The sequence below is a fragment of the Aedes albopictus genome, chromosome 1 (genome assembly GCF_035046485.1).
Source record: "Aedes albopictus strain Foshan chromosome 1, AalbF5, whole genome shotgun sequence".
In the NCBI taxonomy this organism is placed as follows: domain Eukaryota; kingdom Metazoa; phylum Arthropoda; class Insecta; order Diptera; family Culicidae; genus Aedes; species Aedes albopictus.
This window is the reverse complement of record NC_085136.1, coordinates 171,830,033-171,850,692: the sequence shown is the minus strand read 5'-3', so window position 1 is coordinate 171,850,692 and position 20,660 is coordinate 171,830,033. Positions and strand designations below refer to the sequence as shown.

Here is a 20,660-nt window from a genome sequence, read left to right as displayed (position 1 = left end):
AATTAAATGTTTTTGTTTTAATTATTCGTTTTTTAAAATCGATGTTCCATGCTCGCAAAACTGAAAATCAAAATATAATTGTGCTGTGTCTCTCGTTAATTGTATCATTAAACAAAGCGGGTAGATGGGCCATGTAGCCTATAAAATCTCGTTTTCATCAATTTTGTTACTACAATTTTGTTATTCCCTTGACTTAACGCTAACGAAAAGAAAAACGGCTTTTATTACAATCGATGCATCGTTTACGGAACTACACGGCATCAAGCAAACGCTCAACAATATTGAAACAGTGCTAACAGATATTATGACCAGATCTACTAGCAACAGAGATGCTTCCGTTTGCAATCGAACATGTCAAAATATGTTTCAACAAATCAAACAAAACAAATTGTTTTCTTTGACTGAAACGCTTGTCAAATGACTGTGATTACTGAGGTTCAATTAATGGGTTGTTTGAAAGACTAGCGAGAGGTTTGTATGGGGAATCTACACCAAATGAATGCAGATAAGACTTAGATTTAGATGTTTGCTTCCAGGACTTGTGAGTTGTTCCTCTTCAATAAAGGTGCCTTACTGCATGGGCTAATATTCTCCAAAGAGACGAACCAGCCAAGGACTGAAAGTCTCTATAATATAGTTAAATCAATCAATCAATAATCTCCATAGTTAGCCGACATTTAGCTATGGTTGATATAATCCGCTGTGTGTTCTACTAAATATTTGTCATACGTTCTATGAAACATATGTCGAATTCGTTTTTGAACCTGGGTTGGAACTGGATTGGCGGAAAATGTGTAAACAAACAAACGTCAAACAAACTCAAACAAACTTTAGTACAAGCGAAACCGAAGTCGGGTTGGGGTTGAAACTGTGATCTCATCCAGTTCCAACCCAGGTTGGAACTGAATCAAAAACGAATTCGACAATAGTAATGTATTGTTTACAACACGTAATCGTAGTGCACATGAAAAAAAAAACTCTAAAAAAAGGCAATAACATTATTGGAATTTATAAACGGCAAAATACGAAAGCCTCATTCCCAACACCCCAATCCGGTTGAAGGACTAATTCTTGACTGCATCGGAATCTGAACCCGGTTGCCATAACTAACCTAATAACTCTGGTTTGAAAGACCCAACTTCAAACAAATATATATGATTTGCTATTGACAATGAACAATAAAATAAGTAAAAAAAAAATCCCGGACCTTTGATTTGCAGCCGACTACTGTAAAACAAGCATAATATTTGCAAACAATCCTTCAGCGGTGACGTACAGTAGCAGCGTATGCCAAGCTTCAGTTTGTTAAGAAACAAGAGATGTAAAACAGATCGTTGCTAGAGTAGACAGACTCCTCTCTGTTATCAGCCCTTCTGAAAATGAACTTTCACCTCTTAACGATTGATCTTTGCTTGTCGACGTACTGCAGCTCTTATGCTTCATGATTGAGAATTTCGAGAACCATTTCCGTTGCTCTTTCCATTTACTCATATTTAATTGCAAGGCAAATAAAAACAAGCAGAAACGAAAAGTGACGATAATGACGTTCATAAATATGAATTTATTTTAATTATACTGATAAACAAAACACTCTTGAATTTATTAAAATTGATAATTAGAAAGCCGTAAATCAACGAAGCAGCAACGAAAGCAGTGGTGAGGAGTGATCTGTAAATTTGTCCGCTATAATTGTTATTGATCAATAAAGTTTTCGTTATAAATTATATAGGCTCGAGCTTTCTCTGGTTATAGCAGTTCACTTAGCTGCATGTAAATACTGCAAGTAGCCACAGTTTTTTTTTTCACTGAATGCGATCTGGATTGTACTTCGTGCGGTCTTGAATATGAAATGTTACAGCATACAGGAGTTTGTATTTCCCCCCTGATGGAACTTTTTTTGTCATTATTTTGAGCACTGGACTAGTTCATCTCGGGTACCGCTCCTTTCAACATATGTGATTGGGGTAAACGAAGTGGTTAATAGAGTACCTCATGTTTTTTTTGCTTATCCATGAAATTCTGATAATACTTAAATTGAAGTAAATTCTTATATGATTTCACGTGGAGTTTGCTTAGAATGCTTGTTTTGTTTTACTTGGAATAAGCTGAATCCCTGAAAAAAAGCCAGTTTTAACATTTGAGATAATCTGACTTATAGTGCAGAGTAAATCTTAGTGCAAAAATCTCATCAGTTTAAGCCGTATAATATTCTTGAAAATGCCAACGCTAGCGCTGCAAATGCAATTTGCAAACTTTTTGTGTTGTCCTATTTTAGCCCAGATTGATGTAAATCTTAATTATTTCTGAGTAACTTTTACTTAGCGTGCGGAATTCGTTTTTCTCGCCGGAGATTGTTATCAAATATGCGATTTCATTAGATCATGTGCCCACAGAAGGGTCAGTGTCAGACGACGATTTGAGTTGGTTTGACGAAAAGTTGTTGGTGGCGTGGCAGGAAATTGAACCTATTGAATCTATCCAATCAAAATGTCTCCAAAAGACCTTTTTCTAGTAACTTTAGGGAACATCCACAATCTAACCTTCTCTCCTCGCTCAGCATAATATACTTCATGTCCAAAAAAATATCATTCAATTATCAACTATTCCCAGTTTTTCAGCTAAAACCCGCAATAAAGATATTAAAAATTGATTCACTTTCATCCAGATGGTACGTATAGTGCAGTGATAGTTTTCCATTAATATTAGATCGGCTTGCTGCTTCTGAATGTTTAGAAAAAGATAATGGTTCGTTTCCATTTGGATAACCGCTAATCTTATTTTGACAAAAAAAAAATTATAATAACTTGATAAAATTGAACTTGAATAAAAATTGTGAGGCGTCGTGGTCAACACTATGTGTAGTTTGCTGAGCTGCAGATTCCATAACTTTAGAAAATCAATTGACTAAAAGCACAAATACCATGTCTGCATCAAGAGCCTCCCTTCGCCCCTGCTTAGAATGGAAATTCTTGTCCATCATCCTTCCAAGGTCTCAATCCCCACTTCCGACGGCAACTATTGAGACTAGCAGAAATTTGAAGTTATGTTTAAGAACCTGGTGGATAAGGCTCATAACCCCTCAGCCGTCAAGCTTTTCCAGGCCTGGGACTTTTGAGGTAAGGTATGACAACAAAAGGCATGCCATCGATAAGCTACATCTCAAGGGAACTTAAGGAGAAACTTCAGAGAATACAAACATGGCTGCCACAATGGCCGACTTGATCTCCTACTCACGTTTTCAAGAGCACCAATCTTAAAAATTTGTAAACAAATGCTCTCGATTTGTAAAAGCTACCTCTTTTTGGAAGTGAGCAAAGCCAGGAAAAACAAGTGCGGCTTGGCTCGATGCTTTGTTCGTCAGATTTGTACCTCTAAAGTTTGTATAAAAAAATTGCAATGAGATTTCTTGATGTTTCATCTTAAGAAAAAATAAAAAAAAATGCCTAACATGGAGCATACCAAACACTGATTCCCGCAGTTATTTTATGAACATCTCTTTTTTTTCCTGTAACACACGGAAACATACGCAAGTACCTACACGTTCTTCGATGGACGGCTTGAAAACCCCTGGGTTATGTTTCATATTTACTTGATGCACACCGCACAGTCGTTCAAGAGTAATAAAAAGCTGTGCGGACGAACACTGAATGAATTATTGTTTCAATACGTGCAATAATTATTTCATTAATGAAAATCGTAATCATAAATAATGCTAATAAGCAAATCGTAAAAATGACTGTTAACATGGCATTAAATATGCATAATTTATGGAATAATGTCTATTGATTCTATATTGTTTGAATATTAATTAATACTTTGTCATATTGGGCTTGAGCGCATTATGCGACGATGACGACGGGCTATATTGAATGATTCCTATAAAAGAGTAACACATTGGCACAGCGATTTCCGTGAACGTGGATTGGCGGTGAGCGACATGACCATTTTTCAGTCGCAGATAGACAACAATCAGACAGTTTGTCTACGGTGCACGCTAGACAATTTCTTTCCTGTGCGAATGACAATTTTGTTCTGATATGGACTAAGAGGAAACGGAAACTGTCTGGGTTATCAATATGCAATGTTCTGATGTGTTGGGATGACTGGTGTAAACTAACGAGCCTGGATAAAACAAATAGGAGAAACGTCAAAATTGGAACATTCCATTTGCTGTCATCCACATAGTTCCAATCGAGCAGGAGACCTGTCAAAACGACTAGGATTCGCCACTTTGGTATTCTCAAGACACTTTAGTGTAAACCATGCAAACAGGAATTATCAAGCAATATTTATAGAAATAACAGTAAAAGTGCACATACCAGGGTCAGGAGTGTCAAGGCCGGGAGGAGGTTGTGCTGATAGAGGTCCAGGCGTACTCCCAGAACCAGGTGACCGGACGTCGTCGTTCACTGCTCCACTGTAGGATATCGATGAACTTGGCGGCCGCTGAAAAACAAGAAAACAATAACTCAATGAGTATTTTGTATGGGCAAATAAAAATTTTTGTATGGACTAATGACCACGAGGGGGGGGGGGGTTGAAAAGTCCCAAAAAAATGACCACGTGGTTTATGGACAGCCCCTAACGAGCCTGGATAAAACAAAATGGAGAAACGTCAAAATTGGAACAGTTGATCGAGTGTCATCCCCATAGCTCCAATCGAGCAGTGTCAAAACGTCAAGGATTATCTACTTTGGTATACTCAAGACACTTTAATTTTCACTAATCTTACTATTTGAACAATTTGGTTTTCTTGAGTTTGCATCACGATGGTGCAACAGTTATGTTGCATCGATTATAGCAGAATTTGTTTTTTGTTTGATTAGATGTCACTTCTGCCTACCTTTTTTTTATTTTTTGGAGAAATTAAAACAAAGTGGGATAGGATTCTTATAAAAAGTATCAAAAAAACAATCTGTGAAGCATTTTTTAATGAATTTCTGTTTGAATTAATGTGAATAAAGTCGAACTGTCTACCCTGGGCAAAAGGGACACTCTTTGAATTGCACTTTGGCTTAAGGATAACCTTGAATCCAACTGTCAAACATGGTGCAGGAACAAATGGATTTCGAGGCGGAAACAATGGTCAACCGCCAGGATGACCGCGGCCATTCCGGCATGCCGGTGAAGCGAGCAGCTACTCAACAGGGCGTTCTTCGACGAACGCTGGTTAATTGGGTATGTGTCCTTTTTGCCCCGGTGGGGTGGCCTTCTTGCCCTGGCCCACTTTTTTCATTGTAAAAATCAATGTTTATATTTTGTGCACTTTCATGATATGTTTCAGATCAATATCGATTTAATTTGTAGATAGTAATCTAGATTACACTTTGCGTGTTTACCTTGTAATAGTTCAAAATGCTTAAGGTGACCTTCTTGCCCCGGGTCCCCCTAATAAAGAATCAGGGACGTGTTAACAAACTAAAGTGTGTGCTTGCGGGATTCATGGGCATGCGGTTGGCTGCGCCTGTTGTCTTTGTGTATTGTAAGCAGCGGAGTGTAGTTTCGATTCCCAATTTAGTAAAAGTAGTAGGGTCTGGGATCATTTGAGCAGGAGCACCTATTTTTGGCACTTGCTACTATAACTCAGTCAATTATGAAACGAATGACTAGATTTTTGAGACACGATCAGATACGCACAGTATCTAGCCATGTACAAAAATTCAAGTCAATGGATTTGAAATTGACTGAGTTATAGCAGCAAGTGCCCAAAATAGGTGCTCGTGCCCAAATGTCCCAGACAGTGCGTGGTGTCTTTTTTTAAGTATCACATTTAATAAATATTACAATTTATTCATCAGCAATCTCCTACGTAACAAAATTTCCAACTAATATCCGTTTTTTTATGGGTAATTCTAACCCAAAAAATATTTGGAAAATAACCCTTGATTGAACATTTCACTGTATCTAATCAAGGCATTTACTAAAAGAACAGATTCAGGCCCGTACGCAGAAGAAAGGGAGGGGGCCTAAAATTTTCGAAATTTGTTAGAAGCGTGGACTTTGCTTATACAACATCCACAGATTTTTTGTTTGAGAACCCGAATGTTTTTGTATGGCGCGTAAAATTTCTCAAACGCCTACATAATTAATGGCCCTATGATATCCAAAGGTAAGATCCAAATATGTAGGAACAGGCCAACTGGTTGAAGTCGTTGTGTGAAGTGTTCGTTGCTGCATAACACTGTGAAAGACCCTGACTAGTGTAAACTTTCTCAATTTCTCTTAGTTTTAGAGCTTTCCTCTGGTGCCCTGACGTAGTCATTTTATTTCACAGCATTGGTCCACCGTGCTAACGTTCGCCGCACGGTTCAGGTGCTCATCGAAGTCTTGCTTTCACATTTCTATATGCATGAAAAGGCTGCGTCCTTGTCCGTGTACATTTTGACTTGCGGCACGAAACTATTGCGGGAAACATTGAATTCATGTAAAACCACCGGGTTCCTTGAGAATTACACAAAAGTTTCACTTCCTCGATTACCGCTCCCTCCAGACGTTTTCTTTTCTTCTTTTATGTAATGAGCTCCAGGCGACTTGTTTCACCTTAATAGGTTGGGTCTATTGCTTCTGCTTCTGTTTGTATCGTTACACGTTCTGCCGAGTTCCATGCTGCAGCATTACTACACTGCTAGGGTGGTCCACACATATATTTGTTCACGAACATTCCAGCATTTGTTTGGGGCCGGTGCTATGTTGGTCAATTTCGGGGACAACAACAGGTTGGTACATAGTTCACAAGATAACGATACACAGGTTTATTCCACAATCACAGAAATTCACACTAATAAGGCCGGAACATTTTTTTTTCTTTTGTCACAGTGTTCGTTAACTAATCGAGAGGGAGAACGATAAATAATAAACGTATTTAATGGAAAAATACTAGTTTACAGCATTTTTGAACTTGGTAAGCTGATGATCATTTTTGGTGTAGAATCATGCCTTGTTTTTTTTTTGAGTTCAAAAACGCGAAGGAAAAAAATTACAGTAGAGCGGAAATTTTTTCGACTTTCCATACAAGGTTCATGATTTGAAATCGATTTTTGTTCTATTTTTAAGCAAAGTCACTCTCTTCACACATCTCATTATCCGTAATCAATGCTCCAATTTAGCTGATTTTTTTAACGTAACTCGCCAACATATGATATGTCAAACAAACGTTGAGAAAGAATTTTTAGATTGTTTTTTTTCTTATTGAAAAAAATACATTTCTTCATATATTATGCTAAAATTTAAGGAGATCGTTCTCCGAAGATTCATAAAATGGACAAAATTTGTCGATCGTATAAGACTAGATAGGATCGGAATATTCCTACTAGGAGTTTAAATCACTGTGATTGCTATTTTTAGTCTTTTCTTGTAAGTCTTACCTAAGTTGTTTTGGACTCCCAGAAGCTACGTTCAAAATTTGAGCGAAGTCGGTGAAGTCTAACGAGCTGGAAGATTGTATAGGAAAATTTGTCCAAATGTTAAGATCTTAGGCTTTTGATTTTTACCGCTTAGTTGAATTAAAAAGGTTGACAAAAAAGAAGACCGCAAAGTGATCCGACGCCTTTGAAAAAATATTTCCTCGGTAAACTGAGGGGTTTTATTATTTGAACGCTTACTGTGCCACCTAGCGGCAGGAATAGGAAATCAAAGATTTCTCCAAACAGTCCAAAAGGAGTCCAAAACAACTGATTCAGGAGCTAAGATTTGGCATTTAAAGAAATTTGTGTTTTTCATATAAGTGTGGGCCACGCTACAGCACAGTAGCACAGTGCATTTTCTTCTCCAAATTTCTCTGCATTCCTCGATAGGTCCTGACGTCGCTTATGTCGTAGAACTACATATCGTCTATCAATCAGAAAAAGTCGATTTGAAATTCCGTCTACTATGGTGAGCTCCAGATGTAATAATAAAAGAAGGCTGGAAGTGCTACGGATAGCCATAAGGAGTTTGTTATACGCGATATTGTATTGTTATTCTTCTCAATCAAATTAAATTTTATCATTTTTTTTGTTTTATCAAAATCCTAATGAATCAGATAATTTCAATAACAGATTTTATAATAAGGTATCATTCGGTTGGGATGTTAACACCTTTGCTATATTTGCGAATCTGGTGGTCAAATGGGATCAATCAAAGAGAAAAATTGGGGAAAAATATCGGAAAATACAGATGCAATATATTGCAATGGAATCGACGACCTGTTTATGCTGTTCAACTGCAGAGCAGGACGTGTTAGATTTCTTATATCCGACGTAAAAAAAATAGATACGCCTCGAATCACGTAATAAAAACACTCATAAATGCGTCATATAATCGGAAATTAATTTGGCTATCAACTGTTCGAACAATCATCCCACAGACACTTCGGCGCTTCTTCGCCAGTCAGTGCCAGGTGCCTTCGAGTGGAAACGAGTATCAAACGAGCTTAATTTCAGTTTTATTACTTTATCGTCTTGATATCTTCTGAATGGAAAACTGAGTCGTTAGGGCCAACAACATGTATCAGAGTCAGTCAGTGAAGAGTTTATTTGTCTGGTTTTCCATCACACTGAGAAAACCCTTGGCCTTGTCTGTACACGTTTGATTGCACATTGACCTACACTTCCATCAGTGATCCATTCTAGTAGACCGTAGACAATGAACGAGTAAGAGGTCGGTGCTCGTAAAATTTTCGCTTAAACTAATTTCAGTGACTACCAGGAACAAACTATCAAGCGCTAAATGTTGGCCGTTTCCCATTCGACTAATCGTCAATAAAATTAGACAAATGCGGGCTTGTTTTGTTTTTTATTGTTTACAGCTTAGAAAAAGCAGCTGACTTTTTGTCTGGAACGTTTCGCTTTTACGAGTTTATAATTTGATGTACTTAATAGAAGGTTCACAAATCGCAGATCATGGATTACAAGTGCATAGTTTAAATTATGGGCTACAAACTTTACTACCGATGGTGTTGACTTTATGTGCCACGGTATGTACTTATAACAATTTTTTAATGTCTAAAGTCAGTGAACATTTAACGATTCCATCATCATCCAGATACTTATCATCTGCAATCTTCAGGCATCTTTTTGAATGCGTTTGCATGATTTGGATCAACCTTTGGAAACTAAATGTGCTTCAAACCACCGTCCATACATTCGGATAGTCTGGATGTTTTTGGTGATCATCATCATTTTCGTTGTGCTTTAATTTGGTATTCTGAAGCATTGGAACTGTTTGGCAAGTTTTCCTCACATGCCATCACAATTTACCTTAATGGAGAATGTTTAATATTATAGTTCGTTAAATGGCTAACAATTATTTGGTATTTTAACAGTTCATTACGAGCAGATGTTAGTCGGCACGAAACATGACGCAAACGTCGACATCACAACAAATTTAAGATTTTAGCAAGGGTAAAAACTCAAATGTTGGACTATGAGAATGCTTTTGTTAATTCGTTGAGACTTAAAAAAATCATATTAATAATATACAACTGACATTTGTACACACAAATGACAAAGCTTGCAATGATATTTACCGCATTTGGTCCTTTTTAGATGCCTTACAAGTAAAGACCTTCAGAGGACCAAACATCGGCTCTGATCACTATAAAGTAAGATTCAAGCACGAACTAAAAAAAAATAGTGACCGTTGGGATTTAATGTTTTACGTTTCTCAGCAGATACACTCCCGATCAAAAGTTTGGGGTCACCCCCTCAAAAACATGTAATTTTTTTAAGCCCATATCTCCGCCAATTTGCATCCGGTTTCAAAACCCTAGGTTTTACTCAAAAGTTAATAAGTCAAAGAAACTTTGAACATGATTTAAAAGAAACTTTTTCAAAAAAAAAATGTATGTAAACTTAACCCAAAGTTTCTAATTTTTTGAAAAAAAAATGAATATAAACTTACGGCTGTGTCGCTGGAAATTGGGTTGACCAAATTTTAAATCAGCCAAAAGTTTGGGGTCACTATCGTAAAACATGGAAAAGTGATTTGGTGATATCTTCGTCATCTGTAGATCAATTTTAATTCTTTTTGGCTCATTTCAAAGATACCGCCAGTCGGGGTGACATTGGGCCTGGGGGGTAACTTTGGGCCAAAAATCAAGAAAGATGTTTCGCTCAAAATACTAATATTTATCAAAGTGATAATCAAAACGATAATAGAATATGGTAAATATAACATGCGTTGACCATCCGATGCACAAAAAAGTCAAATTCAGTTGATTTTCCATTAAGAAAAAGTGATGTGAATTTTATTGTTGGGCGTTCTATACAAAATCGTTGTTTTAAAATGTCCTGTAGAAAACATCTGAACACCGGACATGTAAAGAATTGCTGTTTTCAAGGTGTCTTTAGCAGTTATTTTGAAAAGTAACATGAGTTTCCTTGGTTTTGTATACTATTTTGTATGAAAATTTTATTTATTCAAGCTGTAGTGCGAATTATTCATTTTGGGAGTGACTTTGGGCCATATAAAAGCAATGCAATCAGTACAAGAACCCTTCAAATGTGAATTAAAACCAGTGTGAGTATTGACATTATTTTTTGCATAAAACAGTGTAATATTTTGTAAATTAATTAGATTCATGCAAAATTAAAATGCAAGCATATCAGTTTGTACGTAGATCATAAAGAAATAATACTTTCGCCTTTTGAGAATACTAGTCGGGATTATATTTAAGAGATAGCGGGTTCATTGCATTGAAACATTGATCGTTTACAGTGAATGTGATCAAACTTTCACGTTTGTTTGTCTGTGACGTTATTTAAAAGTAGCTAGATGCTGATAAGTTGTGCGCAAGCATCTATTTATTCAATAGTTTTGATTTGTAAACGATATTTTCTCACATTGAACTGTTTTGTTCGAAATTTAATGTTTGGCCCAATGTTACCCCCTAGAAGGGGTGAAATTAGGCCAATTTCAATTAAGCTATAACATTGTAAAACATATAGTTGAAGCATGTATACTTTTCACAATCCTAGATAATACTAAAATGAACGTGTCTACCGAATTCAACATTGATTTAGAGCTAAAATATTGTTGTAACGACCTACAAAGAAATAGACTATGTAATTTTGGCCCAATGACACCCCCACTGACGGTAATTAACTAAATTTACGTTTGATGTCTTTGACTTCACGTATTTAACGATTTTTGTATATAAAAATGCTATATAAAGTTTATACATTTCATCACATTTCAAAAAATGAGGCAACTCTACGTTAAGTTTTAGTATGTAAATTTCAACAAATATGTGTAATTCAATGTCTGTGCAGTAAGTATCTTTCATTATGTTTCAAAAAAGCCAAGAAGAACTAAAATTGAATGAAAGATAACAAAGATATCAACAAATCGCTTTTCCATGTTTTACGATAGTGACCCCAAACTTTTGGCCGATACATCTTTTTGAGGGGTGACCCCAAACTTTTGGTCGATGACATCAAGGGCTAATTTACTTAATAACTTTTTTTCTAGATTTTTTAGCTAAGTTCTGTAAAAAGCAGTTGAAAGCTTATAGAAAATGGGTTATATTAACGCTCTCATCTTAAAATTTGGTCGACCCAATTTCCAGCGACACTGTCGTAAGTTTATATTCATTTTTCAGAAAATTTGGCAACTTTGGGTTAAATTTACACACAATTTTTTTTGAAAAATTTTCCTATAAATCATGTTTGAAGTTTCTTTGACTTCGCTTCTCGAATTCATCCCTAACGGGCGTACCACGAAGGAAAGGAAAAAAGAGAAAGAGGTTTTAGTAAGTCGAAACCCACATAACCCGAAAACCCAACTCGGCAGCAGATTTCCTCTTTCTTAAAAGAAAACAGATAAGTACAGCACTGTTATTCGATGGATGTGTTCCAGAACGTGACAGTTATAATGAACATTGCCATATACAGGATACTGGTGTCTGGTAATCGGTCGACGTATAAAATCAAATCACCTGTTCGGTTCAACAGATTGAGATCGCTTGAGAAGTATGCCATCGGTAATTCGAAGTTGGCCTTCCTGATGACCCATCAGTGTTTGCTCTCCTGATGACCTAGGAAATGTTTACTCAGTGACATATCCTAGGTCAATTCCGGGCGTAGAACTTAAAGACTTACCATTTATCTATTAGTCTTGTTTCATGAGGTAGGTTGAATTTGCTCGAAGGTGTGGAACCATCTCGGCAGGGGTCCTATTTTGGTCACTTCTCTGCTATAACTCAGCCAATTCTGAGACAATTTTTGGAACGCGGTGAGATACGTATGGTATCTAGTCTGGTACAAAATTTCAAGTCAATTGGATGGGAATTGGCTGAGTTATAGCGAAGAGTGCCCAAAATACCGGCCGCTGCAGAAGTGGTTCGCTATCCTATTTTTCAAGAAATGGATAAGAGCATGATGCAGCAACTATAACCTACCTTAGGCCGTTCCAATATTTAATTTGTTTTATGTCTCCCCCCTTTCAAAATCCCCAAATTAAATGAGAATGGCGCCTGCTACAACAGGTTACAGGTCCATGCGGGGGAAGAAAATTATCGTTGCAATCATTTGTCCGTGACAGACCGTATTACTGGTGCGTCATATGAATGTTGGGGTATGGTTATGTGGCAGAGGGTTCACATATATTGGTTCGTGGATGCCAGGCGTAAAATGGTAGGGCGCTGTCCACAAATTACGCAACGCTCTAGAGGGAGAGGGAGTACGGCCAAGCGTTACGACCCATACAAAAATTTTGGGATTTTTATACAAAAAAGGGTTACGGAGGGAGAGGGGGTTCAAAAAATGCCGGTTTTAGCAGAAGCTGCCTAGATTGTGTGCGGATTACTCAGGAAATGATGCAACAGAGTTCATTTGGTTGCAAAACTTGTAGGCGTTATATGATTTTTATTCCTCCCCTGCTGGGGAAATTAAGCCACTGCGTCCAATATGCTGAACTTTTGTGGCATAAAAACCCAGTGTGGTAACCCAGTCAAGTAACTTATTTCTAACAAAGAAATACTTATTTGCTAGAAGTAAGTCACAGTGACTGCTGCGCAACATAAACCTGCGCCACCTATTAGTTGGGTATGAACATTTGAATAAGCTGTATGTGTTGAGAAGAGGGCGAAGTTAGATAGAAAGTTACAAAGTAATAGTAAAGGGACGAGGCAGGAATTGAACCTAGGACCTTCTGCATACGAATGAAAAGCGGTAGCCACAAGACCACCAAGCCCGTCCTTACGAAAATGGCAGACTGCAAAGTATAGCCCACAACACTGAAAATATGTTTTCGTAAAATATCAACGAATATGTTTCGTTAAACAAGTTTTTGGCACTCGAAAGTAATTTGCGTATAATTTACGGTCCAATCTTACCACCATACTGAAACAGTACAAATGGAGTTGTATCATGTACGAAATCACGAACCCAACAGACGGTGAACTTTCTGATTCGTAGATTATAGCTACAGCTTTGTAGAAATAAAAAAAAAACAAAATATACAAATGTCAAACGTTTTTTAATAACCATGCGTAAAAAGAAATTTCGCTTTGTAGAATGCAACAAAGTTTCGCAGCGATCATTGATGATTGATTGGATTTATTGAACAATTTCAAGCACATTACAAATCATTTCGTTGCACACTGAACTACCGATTTCGTACAATGAAATTAAATATGTTTAATGTAGATGAACATTGTTTTCTAACATTTCTCATTAAATTAAATGTATTACCATTATCCCTCAAGCAGTCGCGTCTTCTGCCATCCTCAGCTACACCACACTCACGCTGTGTACCACAAGCATGATTTTTTTTTTTCATGGTGCGTGTGCTCAATACACAACGCAACTGCTCCCATGTTAACCTTTTTCGTACGTTAGCTGACGCACACCCCTCTGACGGTATGCTCAACGTGCCTGTCTGGAGTTATTATGACCCCAATGAACGACTAGGGTTAATTTTTTATGCAAGGTTACAGTTTGAGAGGAAAATTTGCTAACTTTCGGCTATTTCACCGAGTTAGAAGGTAGTTCATGGAATTCGCATGTAAACATTCCAAAATGTTTAAGAGAGTATTTTATATTTCTCCTATTGAAAACCAGTGAAAATATTCTAGTAAAAACGTTTTGACTGAATAAAAAAACTTCAATTCCATTCAAGTTGTGTTTATAAATTATAGCAAAAATTCAAAATCCCACACCTTCACTAAAAATGGGAACCTAATGGTCTGCAAATTTTATAGCCTAAATTTGTTTCAGAACATTATGACAATACTTTGCTATCTAAGCCAGCAATTTGGATTTTAGATTATTCCCTGAAAGTTCAATGCTTGAGAGCACACGTTGCGTGGCAGTTAAGTGGTCATCATTGCTTTTTTTTCTCTTTCAAGACACTGGCAGTTATCTGTATCTAGGAGGGGTTTTTTCGACGTAGATAGAAAACTAAATCTTACGAGGTGAGAGGGGCTGGAAGCGGTTGGTTGACTTTGCTATTCGTCCGACCGACCAACCAGTTTTGGTCGTCTTATAGGCATCCCAGTGGGATACGGGCTTTATTGGATTACTAACCCTAGTGTGTCTTCGATCGCCGCATCTTTAATCAGGTAGAAACTCTATACCCTACAATATAAGAGTGATTCAAATATGTTGCAGTCATACAGTTGTAGAATATGTAGCGTTTTTTAACTGTAAGAAAACAGAGCTATGGCTTCAAATCTTGCTGAGATCCACAACATTTTTTGAATGTTGTGCATTCTATTTTCCCACCATTACTTTTTTGCAGCGTTTTGCAAAAAAACATGAAATCTTATTCGACGAAACAAATACGCTATTCTACCGCTTTGAATTGCGATACCTCCACTCGCTTTTAAGCTATTGTTCGAAATAGAGTTTCGAGATCTAAAAAAAATGTCAAAAATGATGATTTTTCTATTGTTTTTTGTTAATAGCTCAGAAACGAGTAATGATATCGCAATTATAAACATATGTTTGACCCATTAGGGTTCTAAAATTATCAATAACTTGATGATTTTGTGGTTATATCGGTCTATTTCTACTCAGGGAGTAGAGATCAAAGTGGATAATGAAATGATAGAAATGATAGAATTCGCTAGGTAGCGAACAAGTGTGAAATTTTTTTTATAGAAGGTGAAATTAGGCAAGTAGGCCATGTATTGAACGAATACATCGAATGCGTGAAACTTCTGCCGTGCGACCTGTGCTTTTAAACAGATCGGCTTGGTTGGTAGTTCATACCACCTTACCAAGACTGGCAAAATGATAGCGAATTCTATCATTTCTATCATTTCATTATCCACTTTGATCTCTAGTCCCTTATACTATGAGTAGAAAGAGACCGATATAGCCACAAAATCATCAAGTTATTAATAGAATACGGTCGATAAATCAGTATATGGTATGAAAAGTTTGGCTCAAAAAGAAAAGTGTTCTATCCTATAAGATCGAAAAAGCTAATAGGAAGAACACGCCGCGATATAGGCATACTCCTATGAACGGAGTGCGAATTCCGAAAAAGCTACCGATCGATAGAATTTGTGATGAAAACAGAACAATACATAGGCAGTCGGGTGCCTGAAACTTTTGCCAGTCTTGGTAAGGTGGTATGAACTACCAATCAAGCCGATCTGTTTAAAAGCACAGGTCGCACGGCAGAAGTTTCACGCATTCGATGTATTCGTTCAATACATGGCCAACCCGGGAGCTTCTTGACAGCTGCCGAACAACGTCAGCGTACCTAAAAATTTTAGTCCGGGTGGTACTGTCAGATTCAAAGCGGCAAGCGCTACTTTTGAAAATGACGAAAACCCAGAATAACAAACCGCACAAAACATATTAAAATATTAAAAAAGAATCTTAATGTGTTGTTTCTGCTTCTCTTGTGCAGGAAAATGCAATTTAAGTGCGGTATGATGAATTTGTTTACTAGAAGTGAAAATTATATCTATAAAACGGGTGAAGGCAAAATAGTCGACTTTCATACTATTAATCAGAAACTCATCCTCTGGTGCGGTTATTATGCACATGCAAGTAGTAATTTTACAGCTGCATATCTGGTGGAAAATCCAAAATGGAAGTTAAAAATTATCAGAACAGATGTTTTTTTTTTGGTTTGATCCTCGGTTTAATCTAGCCTGCGCAGTTACAAATTATTATGCAATACCGTTTAAACAAGTGTTTTTGTTACATTTGATGCTGTAAATCAAAATGATTTGAATTTAATTAACACTTATTTTTGCACTTCTGTTGAATACGTCCTTTTGATAAGAAACGCTAGCCTCTTGTTGGCATCCACTCACCACGAAACAAAAAGATGTTTTCGCATGGACAAAAATTGTTGCGTCAGTGAAGGATGGACCCGTTGTTTAAGGACAAACGTCTTGAAACCCCGCTTCAAAAGTGCATCAGAACTCCAAACGCACAAATTTCAAGAAGCAACCTTTAAACAACAGTGAATTTGATTATTCTGTTCTTGCTCACTTGTAATAAGCTTAAAATAAGAAGATCAGGTGCGCTGTTTTTGTTTACGAAGAGATTTGTGCGCTCGAAATCGTGAGTAGGTGCTAAAGTCGGCCATTGTGGCGGCCATTTTGGGATTCCAACAAGTCTGTCCTTAAGTACAGTAGCGACATCTGCGATTTGCAAGTAGGTACGCGAAACTGAGCTGAGCTGAGTAGTGGGGGGGTTGTACATGGCCTACTTGCCTAATTTCACCTTCTATAAAAAAAATTTCACACTTGTTCGCTATCTAGCGAATTCTATCATTTCTATCATTTCATTATCCACTTTGATCTCTACTCCCTTATACTATGAGTAGAAAGAGACCGATATAGCCACAAAATCATAAAGTTATTAATAGGATACGGTCGATAAATCAGTATATGATCTAAAATTATCGGTTATAGTAGAATAGCGTATTTTGTCGGCAAAAAAAAATTTTTTTGGTTCTATACAATTTTTCATAACTTTAGGCCCCTTGAGAAACTACTGAGCCTTGAGATACGGACTTCAAACTTTGACACGATCATTTCTTAGCTTAAACGATCATTTTCCAACAACGAAATTATAACATTTCCATGTTTATGTCATTTCGTTGGCATTTTATGTGATTATTTGTCCACACTGCAGACAGTGGTCAACAAGGCAAGCAAGAACACTCGGTAGGTATATCAGATGAACTTCAACAAATCAGCCTAAATAAACTACAGAGACAATAGTGTATACATATCATTTCTAAAGTGTAGAATTAGCATTTAAGTTAAAATACACGTTAATATAAACAAAAAATATCATTTTTAAGAAAAAAAAAAACAACATCTTAGGTATTCTTTCAAATTATTTAATTGTTGAACGTTTCGTAATAGCATATTTTGCAAAATAAAAAAAAAAACTCTAGGAAATAAGGGATTAAAAAATCGAAAACTTTTAATTTGAGCATAACATATTTTTTGTAGTCTGCCATGCTGCCATCACAAACAGAATCAAATGTCTCCTCGACATCCTACCATTACCAAGATGTGCACATGCCGTCATCACCGTTCAAATTCCTTAAATTTATAATTCAAAACAAAACATTACTTATCAAGCTGTGGAACAGCTTAGAACGGAATTTTATAATTTATGTGACATGGGCGCACACATCTGCACCCTTCGGAGTGTTACTTTCTCCGATTTCGTCTTGCTGGTCGTATTGGGAAAGGAGAGAAAAATAAATACCACATGTCGCTACAAAATGAAACTGAAAGAAATACACGCACGCATTTTTTATGCATGAAACACTTCCACACAAGATGCGGAGCAAACATTTTCGTTTGCAAGAAAGCAGGGTAAAAGTGATAGAAGGATTTGAACTTTACAGCATAGCTTCGTACAAATCTGTACCTATAATCATTAACTTGGCACAATTATATGTTCGGGCAAAATTCTTCAATCAAATTAAGGAATCTTATCAAACATATTATTTTGAAAATTATTGCTGCTGCGTATATTACAAATTTAAAGATTAATTTCAATTATTAAAATACATTTAAGAATCAATATCCATGAAGCATTTCAAATTCTCAAATGTCAACGAAGCATAATTCAACTATTAAACAATGAAGTTTAAACGATTCATGCCAACAATAAATATTAAAAATAAAGCAATATATTTTTATGTCATACAAAATTATGAAATACAAAATTAACTGGCTGACAACGAAGTTGGAATCCATTTGAAAGTTTTTTCTCTGAAATTGAATTCTACCGTTTTACCCTAATTCCTCCTCTGACATAAGCCAAACAGACAAGCGACAATTCTCTTGTTACCTTCATTCTCAATTACTCTTCCATTTTAGGGGTTGGCAATTTCTCACATTAAAAATAGATATTTTAAAGAAAATCTCCCGGAAACACATAGCGTTGAATGTCGTCAAGTATGAGAGTGACTGTTTCAAATCAAACCTATATTTGGCGCAAGAGAAATGTAGCCCTACGCGTTACAGCAAAGATCGTCAAAACGGAGTACAACTAACACTAGACAAGTGCTGCAGAAAGAAAAACTTATAAAATGTTGCCACATGTCGATTCCATTTAATATCCTTTTATGTTATTAAGTGTGAGAGATAGCAAGTCAAAACATACAGCAAGCCTATACGCAAATCTACCGGAATTTATAAAATCACGACATTCATCAATCATTCAATATTTTAGTTTTATCATGTAGGGTGCCTGTACCAGCTATCGCACTACCTAAGGAAAACTATTTCTACAAAAATAAGAATAAGACTGACCAATGTCATCGATATGTCAAATGATTGATTAGTTTTCATTCCTAACAGGAAAAATATAGAAACGGAACATAAACTACTTTTAGTATTTATAACAGCGTGTGCCAATGATAGGAACCCTGTACCAGTTATGGAAACATTTGTTAGTTTGGGTTCCACTTCGCACTATTTACATGCACTATTATGGGATTACCCATAACTGGTACACTATGGCGAAATTTTATGGATAATGATTTCTACTTCTATCATAATTTGAGCAAATTTTGAAGTTTGAATGATTGCAACCATTTTTTGTGAATGTAATCTGTTGTTCACGATTTTTTCTTGTTGATTTGCATCATAAAAGGCTGAAAATTAGCTATGCCGAATTTGAGATTCTATAGCTATAACTAGTACACTGACAGAGAAAACTTTACAGAAACGTTCAACACCGTGGCTATCCTTGCAAACGACAAGAGAACATTCCGTGAAGAGGCTTTCTGTAACAAACCGACATGTTGCCTCGACACGGGAATCTTCTCACGAGCGCACTTGAAGTGGTTAATCACTGTCAGCTATGGCAGATAATGCACGAATACGAATTCTTTTGGGTTCTGCAATAAAAAATCATGTGAGTCCTTGAATGACCAGGACTTAACAATCCTTAATAGGTTAGTACGCAATTAGATACGTAAAGCATGTTTGTTTTATTAACATCAAGTGTAGTCTCGGGTAGTCAAAGGCCGGGTCTTTAACTATCAGCAAAGCAGAATAAAGGCAATTTTAGAAAATGTCACCAGTAACAAGGACATTGTACCATGAATTCTTATTGCCAAAACACATTACCCCAGCTTGACAAAGTGGATGTCACTAGGAAACGTACATCCGACTAAAGTATAAAGCCAGGCGAATCAGTCATTAATGTGTCGAAGACATAGTACACGATGGCAAAGGGATCCATTCCTGAGGGCAAATCGAGGCGGTTGAAGAATTCGTGTATTTCGGCTTACTGGTGACCGCCCACAACGACACCAGTAGAGAAATCGAGTTTACTTTGGAATCCGCAGAACTCAACGAACGAACAAAGTTCGCCGCCATCCAAAGTTAATCATCTACAAAACGCTTATTAGACCGGTAGTCCTCTATGGGCAGGAAGCATGGGCTCTACGTGCAGAGGACCAACGCGCTCTTGGAGCTTTCTAACGGTAGATGCTACGTACCAGCTACGACGGAGTGCAGATGGAAGACGGAATTTGGATAAGGCGAATGAACCACGAAGTGTATCAGCTACTGATTGAACCAACCATCGTCCACACCGCGAAAATCGGGAGACTACGGTGGGCGGGTCACGTCATCAGGATGTCGGATATCAACCAGACTAAAATGGTTCTTGTGAGTCATCCGACTGGTACAAGAAGACGTGGTGCGCAGCAAGCTAGGTGGGTCGACCAAGTGGAGGACGATCTGCGGACCCTTCGCAGAGTGCGGAACTGGAGACAAACAGCCATGGACCGAGTAGAATGGAGACGACTATCATGTACAGCAGAGGTCACTCAGGACTTAGTCTGACCGGTAAAAATTCGGTTTGATAAATCTTTCAACGTAACGCAACATGAGATGGTGAGATACCTAATATACGGACTCCGTTAAAGATCGAGCATCTTTTAAATTCCTTCAATCATTCACCTGACACCTTGGGGCTCCTTGTTTGGTGGAGAATTAAGTACGTCCGCATTTGGGTTATTTTATGGATGAATGATGAAATCTATGCGGTTGAAGAATTCAAACTGTACTTGGATTCAAGGGATGGCAGGATAATTATTCTCGTTAGCAGGATAATTATTCTCGAAAGAAGTCCAACTGGCACAAGGACGTAGTCGTGCGCAAGAGCCTATGAGTCGATCAAGGACGATCTGCGGACCGTTTACAGAGCGTACTGTGACTAATGACGTAGAGTCAC

At 37.1% G+C, this 20,660-nt stretch overlaps 1 protein-coding gene across 4 annotated transcripts in view; it reads right to left on the bottom strand.

Moving 5' to 3' along the window:
* The window catches only part of LOC109405285 (homeobox protein homothorax), a 534,195-nt gene that overhangs the window by 375,382 nt on the left and 138,153 nt on the right, over nucleotides 1-20,660 (bottom strand). For all 4 annotated transcript variants that reach the window (XM_062850402.1, XM_062850455.1, XM_062850504.1 and 1 more), the window contains exon 7: nucleotides 4,320-4,446. In XM_062850402.1, coding sequence (XP_062706386.1) covers nucleotides 4,320-4,446 — 127 coding nt within the window. The remainder of the gene's footprint in view (nucleotides 1-4,319; nucleotides 4,447-20,660) is intronic.